Here is a 14,317-nt window from a genome sequence, read left to right as displayed (position 1 = left end):
ACCTGCTTTTTATTCATTTGTTCAATAAATGAATAAATATTCACAGTTGGGATTACTGGCCTCCATCTTCCACAATTATAACATTATTTTAGCTAGTGAACAATAAAACTAATTTGATTTTGGTTAACTTCTTTTCAATACAGATGGTTTAAAAATAAAACAAAACCTGTGTTTTTCTATTGTGATCTTAAAAATATCTTTCTAACATGCTTTTTAAAAATATATATAAGTATGCTGCCACTGCCTTGTAGTAAACTTTAGAAAATGTTGAGATTCCAAAGGGCTGCCTACAAACCAAATGGCATCCTAGCTTTGGCAGGCTGATGCTTCATTTCGGCTGCTCTCGCCCCCTCTAGCGTTTGCAAAGCTCATCTGTCTGATTATCCAGTTACCTCACTGAACAGGAGCTTGGCTAAGTCCTGCCCATCTATGACATCACCCCCTTCTTCAACCACTGCGAGGTGAAGCTTTAAACTTCAGGCTTGGAGGTGGGCTGTGTGCAGTAAACTGGAATGCTCTCCCTCGCTCACTCCTCAGTGTAGGAGTGATCTGAAGCAGGACAAGCTCAGCCTGCAGCTGCCGTGGGCTTTGTGTGGACTGGACGCAGAGCTTGGGAGACGGGGGAGGGCTATTACTCCAATTCACAGTCAATGGAATTACAGCTGTAGCGGCAGTGTATATAGGATTGCTTTTTCTCGTCTTCCTGGTAAGTGTTTTCCATGTTTTTTCTTATGATTGTCCCAGAAAGTTTGCTTGGTTTTACTCTCTAGAAAGAAATGACTGGATACTATGAGAAATCCAAATACGAACGTTTGCTCTGTCACCAGAAAAAGCAATATATGTGTGTGCAAGCCAGCAAAGAAAAATTTCACTATATGGCCAAATGCAAGAAGTTTCTTAGAACCTTCTTTCATTTATAAAAGATAGTAAGTGGCTATTTTCTGTCTCGAGTAATTGCTATTTGAAAAGAGCCTTATGGAAAACAGCAAGTTGGAAAGTTCAGTGTTAAATATCAAACAATACAAGGAGATTCTTCACAGATAGAAAAGCAAAAGGTCCTGCTAACTTGGTGTGTACTGTATGTGTGGTATGATCACCAATTGCTGTTTTTACAACTGTGAAAGAAAATCAATAATCCCTCAGCCCATGAGTACGCAGTACATGAAAAGCATACATCTTGCTCACAGCTAGCCGAGCTGCTCCTAGAGACTTATGTGCCTCTGTAAAGGATTAACAGCTACACCTAGATTTTAAAGCTTGCACTGCTATCGTGCCTGAGCTGCTTCAAGCATTTCAGGCTTGCAAATCTCAACTAGTAAATTGAACTCAGAGGAGGGGGAGACTCTCTTCCAAACTATATTCCCTCTTCAATAGAACGCCAAAATCCATTGCTTAGGCAAGTGTGGTATGTGACTAGCATAGTAAATGGCTAAGTCTACTCAGAAAAACTAACAAAGCTCACCCTGGAAGCTATGCCTGATGTATGCAGTGAGTTTGGGGTGGCAGGAAAGAAAAATAAATGAGTAGAGCCCTCATCAAGTGGGTTTTGCAGAGGATCCATTCTTTGCAACTTACAATAGGAAAATCTTATATTGGAAGAAATGCATTTATACTACAAAGCTTGAAAAAGTAGTTAAATGTATCTTCTCAAAAAAATTTGTTCACTGAATTAGGTCTGAAACAAAATGGTTGCATATAGGTAAAGAGTGCAACAGGCCCATCCATGTCTTCTCAACGTCTGGGGGGTTCTTTTTTGTTATTTTATTTCGAATTTAAAGAAAAAAAAAAACTTGATTTTTTTTTTCAATTGTTAGTCCAAATTCTCTAATGGTTTTAATAATAAGGCTATTTTAAATATTCTTAATAAATATCTCCTTTAAAATGCTCATCTATGTTATTTTATTATCCAGAAACAACATAAATAAAGCCACTAGAAAAGTCCTTCAGCTGTAGCAATGCCTTTCATTTATCTCTAACTGCATAAAAATATCCTGACCAGCCTAAACATAAAGAATAAATTTGCCTATATTCAGGGAGAATCACTTATACTTGACCCAAAGTGACAGAGGACTAATATTCATCTCCTCTGAAATGAGTGAAGAAAAATGAATCCTTTAAAAGTACCACAATAATATCAACATTACCAACTACCACAAATATTAATGATAATATGCCAGGTTTTCACCATGGGAAAATTAAATCAGAGATATGCCCCTTAGTTTGGACACATATATACACACACAGACAAATGTACATCTATTTATTACCCTGAAATAAAAACAGGGTTACAAAAATGCATAGATTTAACTAAGAAAACTAAAATTTGATTTTTTGAAGACCACAGCCAAAACACAGCAAGTCCAAGGATCAGCGAAATATTAGTGAATGAATAAACATAATGAATTCATTAATATCGTGGTTCTGTATAACTCTCTACCAGTTATTAATTGGGTTTTTCATTTCACTGCACCCCACCCTTTAAAATCAATTATGACTGGGTTCAAAATGCACAATTAAACACTTCCCAAACATAACGTTTGTGAAATGTATAATTGGATAGCAAATAAAGTTTTGACAAAAAGAAGAAAAACAGTAAGAAAATTTGTCATAACTAAAGGTGGCAGCAAAATAGAAGGTATGTTTCTTTTGCTTTTAAGTGCTAATTAAAGAGACTACAATTCTATCAAAACTTTTTCAGAGCTAAATGAAGCAGTGTGAAATAAATTTGGTTGAAATCTTGTGGCTGTCAGACTTTGTTAGCAAGCTATTAATTATCTTTACCCCAGTTTCTTCTCTAGACTGTATTGCCCAATCAAATAGAAACTCCAATTATGCTCAGCATCTCCTGCCTAGGGACACAAGACCCTAATGAACACTCAGTCTCTCTCGACGAAAAATACAATAATCAGCTTTAAATATGCAAGTGCACTGCAGAGAGATTTTTCTGTGCTTTTCTTGGCCACACACCCTAAGGCTTCCTCCTCTTTCTGGATTATTTTGAACAATTTTAAGCCCTACAAAAATCTGTGCAGGGAATTTGCCTTGTCTTAATAATATATTAATGTTTCTTCTTTCTTGCTTTTCATTTTTGATATGCCAATGTTCATACCAATATTAAATCTGGTCACTAAAAAACATATTTGGTTTATAGTTGCCATTTCAGTCATTTCTTAACTTTTATGCCTCTTTTTAAGGTGGGTGGGCTATAAAACAAAGAATGTGATTGATTACTGGCAAAATTCAGAGCTAACTTAAATATTCTGAATAGATTCCATTATATATTCTTTTATTCAAACCCATTTATTTAAAAAAAAAAAAAAGCATTAGAAATAACTGTTTAAAGTCAAATGAAGACTACCATAAATAAAGTCAACAATGGAAATAAGATTCAGTAAATTTTTCAAAGGCCATAATTTCTCCCCTCCTTCTTTCCTCCTTCCCCCTACCCTCCCACCCCCCACCTTTTGCCCCAGAGGCCTTCACTGTTCTTCTCAACGGGAGGCTTTGTTGTAATTAAACCAGAGAAAAACTGGCCAGCAGCAGCCAACATCTGACTTGCGGCTTCTGAAAGCAGTGTTCTGGTAGAGTGTACCACCCCCCAGCGGGCAAAAACTCTACAGTAAAAATCTCTCAGCAATATTAATCCTCAAAACTGCATTTTCTCTTCAGAGCATAAAAACGGATGTTTCTCAGCTCCTTCTAACATTCCACCATTTCAAAAATTTACTGAAAGTCAACAAATAAATTTCCAACAAAGAGTTGGTCTTCTGAAACAGCATTCTTCCTCTTAAGAAAATAGGTATACACATTTCAGAAAGTATTTTCCAGTTTCAAAATACAGATCGACATCACTAAATTTGGTTAAACATCACATTAAAGGACAGTTTTCAAAGCTATGTTTATGTTGTGTAAGAAAGAACTTTGAGTTATCTATTTACGAAAATCCCAGAGAAAACAGATTTTAAGTAGAAAGCAATAGAGTATAATTTAAGCAAAAGCTAAAATTTCATTTGTTTTGCATATGCAGAATCTCTTTCCTACTCTAAAATCAAGTGTCAGGAATGTATAAAAAGCTTTCTGCAGGTATTAGTCTGTTTAAATGAAAGGAGGGAGAAATTGCTCTCATTTGATGGGACAATGACAGCTTTTGTTCTTTATTCTTTCACTTTACATGTGCACAAGTTACCGTGGCAACTTTGAAGAGAAAACCCACAGACCACATTTGGTTAAAAACCATTTTTAAAGTGTGCCACTGGACTGTGGATTGATCAGTTTATGTGTTGTTGATTTTCCTCCTCTTCATCTGGTTTAAGTAATACCCTACTTGTACATGAAAAACAATGTATTTTATGACTTCAGGTGGTCTCACCGACCAGTATAGTGCTTGCCACACAGTAGACTAAAATAAATCTATTTGCTGAACTACTGTATGGAAACTTAAATATTAGAAATTTAAAGCACGTCAACCAAGTTGTACTCACACAGTTAAAAAGGAATTTAAAGTCTGCAATGGTAAATGTGGTTTAACAAAAGTAGGCGCACTTTTAATTCCTTTTGCTCAAAAGTCAGCACAAATGTAAAGCATGCCCCCACCCCAAACTATACCACTTACCTTCACCACTCTCTAAATTAATATCTTACTCGTTCTTACAAGTCTTGTTCTCTAATTCATTTACTTTGGGTTTAATATCATAAAAGGAAGCAGCATTCACTATGCTGAAGGATAATATCCCAGTTTGCCTTTTTGTTTTAAGGATGCTTGATTTAACTTTACAAGCCAAAACAAATGAAGCAGAATTCAATTCATTTGTCACAAATGTACCGGGGAAAAGAACCAGTAACAGAAAAAGAAAAAGTAGAAATACTTAGCATTGGAAATGTTATCCCCTATTTTCCATAAATGAAACAAGGACCTTGTTCAGGCTAGAAAATAGTCTGGATAAAACCAAGTATGAAAAGGCACACTTGCTTCTCTGCCTCTCAGCAAACCCTTCAGACTTCATGACTCTCAAGAGAGAGTTAGAGGTCCTTCTGCTTGCCTGGCATTAAACAAAAGAATTGGAACTTTCCTGAAATCTGATGATCGTGGAAAATTTAACTACCAGACAGGCTGCTTAGAAAGCATTTTGCTGTCACTATCAACTAACCTGATGTACTCCAGTTTTTCAGTTTAACCATATATATAGTTTATTTGAAATACCATTTGTTGTTGCAAAGACTTAGCATTCACAGGTTGAGCTTTTTTAGCAGCAATTTAAGCCTTCATAAATAAATTACCTTCCTAATACTCTAAATTATGATTGTATAAATTCCAGTTTACCTAGAAATATTCACAAAGTTGGATACGTTTGTTTAGGCATGAGTTTTTTTTAGTCTCAAGGTTTTACTTAAAACAAGGCAACTAACTTGGATGAAAAGTTCTACATGCCATTATATTTTAGACTGAATATTTTTAAAAGTCCTCAGCATTCAGAAATCATTCTGTGGGAGAAATCATTAAAAAAGAAACTAAAATCTCAAAACCTTATACTTGAATTAATATTTTTCAAAAGTGAGTAATGACCAAACAGGTCAAATCAAAATCAATTTAAATCTAAGGCATAAATAAGAAATTAGCACTACTATTATATAGCTTCATCTTAATCTAAGTAATATTCTTAAAACATAAGAAATACCTTCTCATAACACTTCCAGCTCCAAAATATTATAGTAGCAGGGAAGAAATCATATAAACATGTAGATTGCCGCAAGTTCTTGATTTTATTTAAATATCAGTTTTCTATTCAGATACAACTTCTTATATTAGTTTTCCTAAAATAGTATCCTTATCTATTTACATGTTTTATTGGGTGTACCATGGAAATAAATTGGAAGCTTTTCAGACTTGATGATTACATTATAAATGCAAAAAAAAATCTACAATTTTTATTTGTAAAAAGAAACTGAATATGAATATAAGGATCCCTATTAAAAATTTGATTCATCAGTGAGGTGATTATGTTTTTCTTCTTTTTACTACAGTTTTAAGTGTTTTATAGTTAAATAATGCCTCCATTAAAAAAAATTTTTTTTAACATTCCATTAAGTTACCAGGGCTCCATTTATGTTTTTCCCCCAAGTTACCCCATTAACAGTATTTTTCTAAAAGATCGATTCATTTTGTTCAGAAGTAATGGCCTCTTTCAAGCCTAGGCAGACAGAAAGGCTCTGAAGTCAGTGTTGTGGAAACCTGGCCACAGTGTCCATGCCAGTGGGGGTCATTTTTCTTTTCATCATCGACATTTGACTACAGTATTTCTAGGTGCGCAAATATGTAGATCCAGCTCAGAAAGGGGAAAGTCAAAGCATAGGAGAAGATCGTTCATTTTTGATGAAGAGATCCTTGCAGTTAATATGCCAAAACCAAAACCCAAAAATCTGTTTAGCACTATAGTTTCAAACATAAATGGGAAAGAGAAGACATAAAATGTAGTCAAATATGAATGGTTTTGAGCCTCAGTAAAGGGAGTAGGGGCATATGAGAGTAGCTCTGAATGTAACCTTCATTTCTGAAAGAGTATCCTTCCCTCCTAAGAAACCTGTTTTATGTTTTTCCTTTTATTTAAATACAATGTGGGGAGAAAAGAATGACATTTTCCAAGAACTTAATGAGATTTAAGGCTTTCTGTTAATCCCACATTATTACCACTATTGTATGAATGGCAAATGTGAGTTTGCATATCAAACAGAATAGAGGAAGCAGCTTCACAAATGTAAAACAGGTAAAATAAACAAATTAATCTTCCATCTTTTCACACCAATTTAGAACTCTTTCATTCTCTGGGTTAAAAATGTGAAAATCAACACATATTGTTAGAGCCTAATTTGGTGAAATATACATAGTTCAGATACAAGATAAAAGACATTTATTTTATGTCTGGTTATCATTATGACCATCACCTTGGACACACTGTGGTCTGACCTGACTCAGGGAATGATCAGTTTTTAAATCCCCAAAATCAGCAGATTCATCATCTCAAGTATATATTGCCTCACCATCATCCCTGCAATATCAGAAATGCTTGACTCTTGGTAACACTTTAAGCAGGTTCTCTCTTGTTATTTTTATAATGGTTTTTAATTAGTTTCTAATGCAATTTAACGTAAGTAGTTGTTTTCTAAACTTAACCACATTATTTTATATGTTGAATAATTTTCAAGTTTAAAAAACTTTTACAGAAGATACTTTAAAAAGTAACCTTGTAATTATAATTTCAACAGCTTGGTTTTCCATTTTCACACACTGAGAAAGCAACAGTTTTCAAGAAAAGATACTATTGGAATTTGACAATAACAGGCAAAGCCCTAAAGGCATCACAGTAAAACCTCACATTAAACAATAAATCATTTAAACTTTCCTCTGTGGGCACTTTGCAATATTCACCAGAGACTGTTTGATCCATCTGCTAACTGCTATTTTTGTTTCAAGTTGCCTAAATAATGAATTATATGTATCTGTAATTTTTTTTCACTTCTCTTCTGTTAATATAGCCTATGACCATGTCGGTATGCAGTTAGCAAACTAAAATAAACTGAATTTTTGGAGAGAACCAGAAACACAAATTGTGGCCTTATTTAACATACTCGTTCAGCAGAGCATTTGAATTATGGAACAGATGCTATCCTTGCTGGATGTTAGGTAGTAACTGTGGGAGAAGCAAATTGCTACTACTTTAGTCCTTACTTTCAGGGTCACACATTTCCAGGATACTCAAATGTTCCCTACATATATACAAAGTATCAGAGTGGATGATCCTGCATAACCAATTGGAATATTACTCACCTCCTCCAAACTCTTAAAAAATCTTCATGCACATTTGATAATAGGCAAAGCAGTCAACATTAAATTCAAAGATCTCTTTAGTCAAGCCAAAAGTCTTCTTTCAGAAATGATACACTTATTAAAAATTGGCATATTCATGTATGAACCTAGAGAGAAATGCCCCATCTGGTGTGCTTTCCTAATGGTCACTACAAGGAGATCGAAATAATAGTGTCCTTTCTATTTCAAATACAAAATTTTTTTTCAAACTCAGTATGCTAAAAGAAAATTAGAATAGTATTCTCCAGAAAAACTAAACATGACTTGAACTTCTATGTCACCTTTTGGGCAAGAACACCTGAGTGCTTAGAGTTTCAAGACCAATAAGTAGTCCTTAGATGTACCCCTAAAGAGAAAGGGGATGGTGTCGACATTCTGCAGTTGGGAAAATTGAGACCTGCAGGAAGAATCAAACAGGGAACTGAGCAAGTCAACAGAAAAGCTTTTAACATAGCCTTTTCAACTCTAAATTGTGGATTGTATGACTTTGTTAAATCATGTTCAGAAATGCCTAAAAAGTTACCTTGGCATTTCTGTCAAAGATACTTGTTAATGTATTTGCTCACCTCTTTGACATGTACTTGTTTTCTTCTTTTTAAACATTTTATCATTTTATGCATATGATTTCAAAGTAAATTTTTAAAGACTGGCTTGAATTTGAAAGCCATGGTGTTTAATTCAAAGTGACACAATCATATAATAGAAATTATCTGTTTGATGACAATCTCTACTTTGGCTCCTACTTTATTTATATAAGAAAATAAGAAGTCTAAAAACAAAGAGGTCAACCTATCCCTTTTGACTAACCACTATGATGAAAGATGTGTTGTTTTAAGACATTGAAATTAAATGTCTAGGAAATTTCTCTAGTATGTTAAAGTTCATTATTAATAGTTCATTAAAACCTTTTACTTTCACAGGAGATGCTCAGTCCCAGTATATTTTAAGGAAGATAAATATAAAGGAAATTTAGTATGCCTCGTTTTCTTTCCATGAAGAATTTAGTTTCCTTTACTTCTTAAAAGAGAATACCTGTTCTTGTATAACGTGACTGCACCAGACATTCTGAAAAATCAGCAAGAAGCAAAAGCTGGAAATAGCTATTTCACAGCAGGTAATCATACCTCAGGATGTAGCTACTGTACAAAGTTTATACTTGGATAATCCTGGATGGGAATAAAGGTAGGGGGTAACTGCCTGAAAAACCTATTACTATACAGGCCTTAGCATCATGAATGGCTTTCTTCATGAGGATCTGAAGTTACTATCTCTGACCACATTGCACAGAAGAGCCAATAAGAATTTCAAAGAGGGCAATTTCCACTAAGGGAATTAACCTACACAAAAGGAACCTTCACACAGAAACTCTATCAGAAAGAAAAAAAAAAATACATAGGAAGCCATGTGTCCTACATAGTAACAGGAAGCAGAATTGTTTCTGCCCCCACTTTAATGAGCTTGCCCACCATGCTGAACTGCAGCTGGAATGTTCATTGACAACAGCAAGCCTGATCTGGAGGTGTGTGCGGCATAGGATTACTTGAATAAACGGTGAAGAACATTTCCAAGGACTAAACAAAAGTTTATAAGTCCCAGCCCCTCACCAGGAAAATAATATATGTGCATTGGATATTCACTCCCGCAAAATTTACTCACATCGTTCAATAAGGTAGGAAAAACAAAGTATTTTATTTTCATGCCTAAAATTACAAAGGCTAATTAATACTTAAAAGGACACAAGATATTATATTACACAATACATCAGTATAAATCTGTACTTTGCCAGCCATAGAAAAAGTTGATTTATATTCTAGGTTAGAATTTAAAGAAATATAAATGCACTGTGAAAACACATTATGAGATAGAAAATAATGAAAAATGTGGACAAAGTCATTAAAACTTGCAGTATGAAACATATAACAAAATGCAAACAGAAGAAAGACAGAGTTCAACATGAAGTGAAATTTTCCACTTAGGTTAGCTGGATGTATTAGCTTTGTAATTCTTTCCCAAAAATAAATGAAGGATTCGTTCTTATTTTCTTATAGAAATCCACCCATTTAAAATAATACTTAAAATTAATAACCAAAGAAAATGAAATGACATTAATAATCAAAGCAAACTATGGGTTTAATTGAGATTCAGGATCTCAAGATGTGGGTAACTATGAAGTATGAAGTATGAAGAGAATAGATATTTTTATGACATTTTTCTATACCTGTATAGTCTTTGCCTAATAAAAAGTAAATATAAAAATTTGTGGTTTTTTGGTAACAGTAAAATGGTTACCTTTAAATATACCAAACAATATTCCAAGGTGTTAATTATTATGAATATTAAGAAAGAAATGGATATTCAATTAGCTTGATCAATGACTGTCTATAAGGTTGATATAAAGTATAATTAAAATACTTTAGATTATTCAATAAAACTTCAATTATATTTAACATTTCAAAATCAAATGGATTTGGGACATGTTACTTTTTAATGTATAAAGAAATTAAGAAACCATTAAGGTAAAGAGATTATATGACACTGTCTATTGTTAGCTAGCAATAAGCCCGACTATGCCCTCTCCCAAAACAAATTAAAATATTAAAAGTGATTATAGATATTTTAGTTTCCACATTCATTTTAAACATTATATTCAGTATGCTGTCCTTATTGTTTTCTGTCTTTTTTTACTCACTTCATTTTAGGGTTCTGAAGTAACGGAAGCTACCTTGTATAAAGACCTCAACACTGCTGACCATGATCAGCCCAGCCTGGAGCATCTTCCTCATCGGGACTAAAATTGGGCTGTTCCTTCAAGTAGCACCTCTATCAGTTATGGCTAAATCCTGTCCATCTGTGTGTCGCTGCGATGCGGGTTTCATTTACTGTAATGATCGCTTTCTGACATCCATTCCAACAGGAATACCAGAGGATGCTACAACTCTCTACCTTCAGAACAACCAAATAAATAATGCTGGGATTCCTTCAGATTTGAAAAACTTGCTGAAAGTAGAAAGAATATACCTATACCACAACAGTTTAGATGAATTTCCTACCAACCTCCCAAAGTATGTAAAAGAGTTACATTTGCAAGAAAATAACATAAGGACTATCACTTATGATTCACTTTCAAAAATTCCTTATCTGGAAGAATTACATTTAGATGACAACTCTGTCTCTGCAGTTAGCATAGAAGAGGGAGCATTCCGAGACAGCAACTATCTCCGATTGCTTTTCCTGTCCCGCAACCACCTTAGCACAATTCCCTGGGGTTTGCCCAGGACTATAGAAGAACTACGCTTGGATGATAATCGCATATCCACAATTTCATCACCATCTCTTCAAGGTCTCACTAGTCTAAAACGCCTGGTTCTAGATGGAAACCTGTTGAACAACCACGGTTTAGGTGACAAAGTTTTCTTCAACCTAGTTAATTTAACAGAGCTGTCCCTGGTGCGGAATTCCCTGACTGCTGCACCAGTAAACCTTCCAGGCACAAACCTGAGGAAGCTTTATCTTCAAGATAACCACATCAATCGGGTGCCCCCAAATGCTTTTTCTTATCTAAGGCAGCTCTATCGACTGGATATGTCCAATAATAACCTAAGTAATTTACCTCAGGGTATCTTTGATGATTTGGACAATATAACACAACTGATTCTTCGCAACAATCCCTGGTATTGCGGGTGCAAGATGAAATGGGTACGTGACTGGTTACAATCATTACCTGTGAAGGTCAATGTGCGTGGGCTTATGTGCCAAGCCCCAGAAAAAGTTCGTGGGATGGCTATTAAGGATCTCAATGCAGAACTGTTTGATTGTAAGGACAGTGGCATTGTAAGCACCATTCAGATAACCACTGCAATACCCAACACAGTGTATCCTGCCCAAGGACAGTGGCCAGCTCCAGTGACCAAACAGCCAGATATTAAGAACCCCAAGCTCACCAAGGATCACCAAACCACAGGGAGTCCCTCAAGAAAAACAATTACAATTACTGTGAAATCTGTCACCTCTGATACAATTCATATCTCTTGGAAACTTGCTCTACCTATGACTGCTTTGAGACTCAGCTGGCTTAAACTGGGCCATAGCCCAGCATTTGGATCTATAACAGAAACAATTGTAACAGGGGAACGCAGTGAGTACTTGGTCACAGCCCTGGAGCCTGATTCACCCTATAAAGTATGCATGGTTCCCATGGAAACCAGTAACCTCTACCTATTTGATGAAACTCCTGTTTGTATTGAGACTGAAACTGCACCCCTTCGAATGTACAACCCTACAACCACCCTCAATCGAGAGCAAGAGAAAGAACCTTACAAAAACCCCAATTTACCTTTGGCTGCCATCATTGGTGGAGCTGTGGCCCTGGTTACCATTGCCCTTCTTGCTTTAGTGTGTTGGTATGTTCATAGGAATGGATCGCTTTTCTCAAGGAACTGTGCGTATAGCAAAGGGAGGAGAAGAAAGGATGACTATGCAGAAGCTGGCACTAAGAAGGACAACTCTATCCTGGAAATCAGGGAAACTTCTTTTCAGATGTTACCAATAAGCAATGAACCCATCTCGAAGGAGGAGTTTGTAATACACACCATATTTCCTCCTAATGGAATGAATCTGTACAAAAACAATCACAGTGAAAGCAGTAGTAACCGAAGCTACAGAGACAGTGGTATTCCAGACTCAGATCACTCACACTCATGATGCTGAAGGACTTGCAGCAGACTTGTGTTTTGGGTTTTTTAAACCTAAGGGAGGTGATGGTAGGAACCCTGTTCTACTGCAAAACACTGGAAAAAGAGACTGAAAAAAGCAATGTACTGTACATTTGCCATATAATTTATATTTAAGAACTTTTTATTAAAAGTTTCAAATTTCAGGTTACTGCTGCGATTGATGTAGTGGAGATGCCTGAACACAATTCTATATTTTAGTATTTTTTAGTAATTTGTACTGTATTTTCCTTGCAAATATTGGAGTTATAAACCATTTACTTTGTGTTCTACTGAGTAAGATGACTTGTTGACTGTGAAAGTGAATTTTCTTGCTGTGTTGAACAATCAGGACTGCATTCACATGAGATCCTTGTAGTATAAGCACAGGCCATTTTTCACTTTGGTATTAATAAAATGTAAAAAAAACTGGCTGAATGGCTGAATGAGAAAATTTAATTTTAGAAAATGGTTATGAAATAATGTTCCAATTATTAAATTTGTATTATCCCAGTGGTATTCAATAAATCAAAGTGTGTGAAGTAATGGGCAATATCAAACCTGCTGCATATCTCCATTTTTGCTCTAGGCAAATTAATTATCCTTAAAAAAGTTAAGCATATCTTCTGAACTGAATACATCAGCTGGCATAAAAGGAGTGTGAAGTCTGTTAAAGCCATTGTCAGCAAAGCTTTGAAAATAAAGGACTTCACAAAAACAGTGATGTAAATGTGCTTCCAAGTTGCGGGGGAAATGTGTACTTAGGAAAACATGAAAACTTAGATTTGTATAGTGTAATGAACACAAATACCAAAACTGCATTTTGGTTTTGCCTATGCCATCCTGATTTTTGAAAAGTGACTTATAAACACAAAATTGTTAGTGTTTATGATGTTTTTATCATAAAGGATGTCAGAGAAATTTTATGCATATTAAAAATGTAGTGTAATTATAAGCGATTCCCCTCAACAACCCAGAGAAAGTAGTTCTTTAAATGAGAGAATTTAAAGAAAAATAAATACTAGACATCAAATTTAGATCTGGTTTATGTCAAAGGTTTTAACACTGTACATAAATGTTCAATTTACTTTTACAAAGATCAAGAATACTGCCCATTACTGTCACAATTTTCCAGATATTACATAATGAACTTGTAATGTAACATTTCCTTCTAGCTTCCTACTGAATTGTGAGCTATTACTTGTTGAAAAACCATATCACTTTTCTGTTGCCATGATTTTTTTTTTTTCCAACAAAAAACCAAAGTGCATTGTACGCCCTTTGGCCAGTCTTGTATGTGCCTTGATCCAACGCTACATGTATTCAGCTTTTAAAACTCGACAAATTTTTCATACTCCTTAAATATGAAAAATTATGGTCTTATTGCTGAATAAAACTTTTAAAAAGTACAGAATAATTGTGCTTGCTTTTTCAGGATTGTGTTACTATCACTAAGTAGCAAATTGCCCAGCACATTAGTCCTAAACGTCCCATGTATTTTTCTAGGCATAAAAATAAAAGTTGGCTAAAAATTTTAAAAAATCAACATCTTGAGGTTGTGTATCATTTTACTTTAAAGAGTTCAGTATTTCATGTATAAATTTATTTCCTCCTACTTCTTCATTGTGTAGATGGAAAATTTAAGAAATGGTTTCACGGCCTTTCTCTCTTAGGCACACTGCTGCCACTGTCCTGATACTTTTTAAGGTGGTCTTTGAAAAATTGTTTTTTTAAAATAGCCTTTTAG

At 34.8% G+C, this 14,317-nt stretch overlaps 2 protein-coding genes across 18 annotated transcripts in view; one reads left to right on the top strand and one right to left on the bottom strand.

The window, feature by feature from the left end:
- Positions 1 to 14,317, bottom strand: part of LOC105481485 (mono-ADP ribosylhydrolase 2) — a 2,105,812-nt gene that overhangs the window by 1,719,970 nt on the left and 371,525 nt on the right. The window lies entirely within an intron of this gene.
- On the top strand, positions 462 to 13,820 carry LOC105481491 (fibronectin leucine rich transmembrane protein 3). 3 transcript variants are annotated; one of them, XM_011741107.3, is made up of 3 exons: positions 462 to 706; positions 8,782 to 8,975; positions 10,561 to 13,820. In XM_011741107.3, the coding sequence occupies exon 3, from the start codon at positions 10,613 to 10,615 to the stop codon at positions 12,560 to 12,562; it is 1,950 nt and encodes a 649-aa protein (XP_011739409.2). In that variant the 5' UTR covers positions 462 to 706; positions 8,782 to 8,975; positions 10,561 to 10,612; the 3' UTR covers positions 12,563 to 13,820. The 3 variants fall into 3 exon arrangements, with proteins under 3 accessions (XP_011739409.2, XP_011739410.2, XP_011739411.2); XM_011741108.3 differs by having other exon boundaries at positions 8,782 to 9,530; XM_011741109.3 differs by lacking the exon at positions 8,782 to 8,975.

Source organism: Macaca nemestrina, chromosome 15 (genome assembly GCF_043159975.1).
Source record: "Macaca nemestrina isolate mMacNem1 chromosome 15, mMacNem.hap1, whole genome shotgun sequence".
Taxonomy (NCBI): domain Eukaryota; kingdom Metazoa; phylum Chordata; class Mammalia; order Primates; family Cercopithecidae; genus Macaca; species Macaca nemestrina.
The sequence above is the reverse complement of the archived record's forward strand: the minus strand, read 5'-3'. Positions and strand labels throughout refer to the sequence as shown.

Coding starts and splice junctions, on each gene's coding strand:
- LOC105481491 (XM_011741109.3), top strand. CDS start 10,613: ATGATCAGCCCAGCCTGGAGCATCTTCCTCATCGGGACTAAAATTGGG.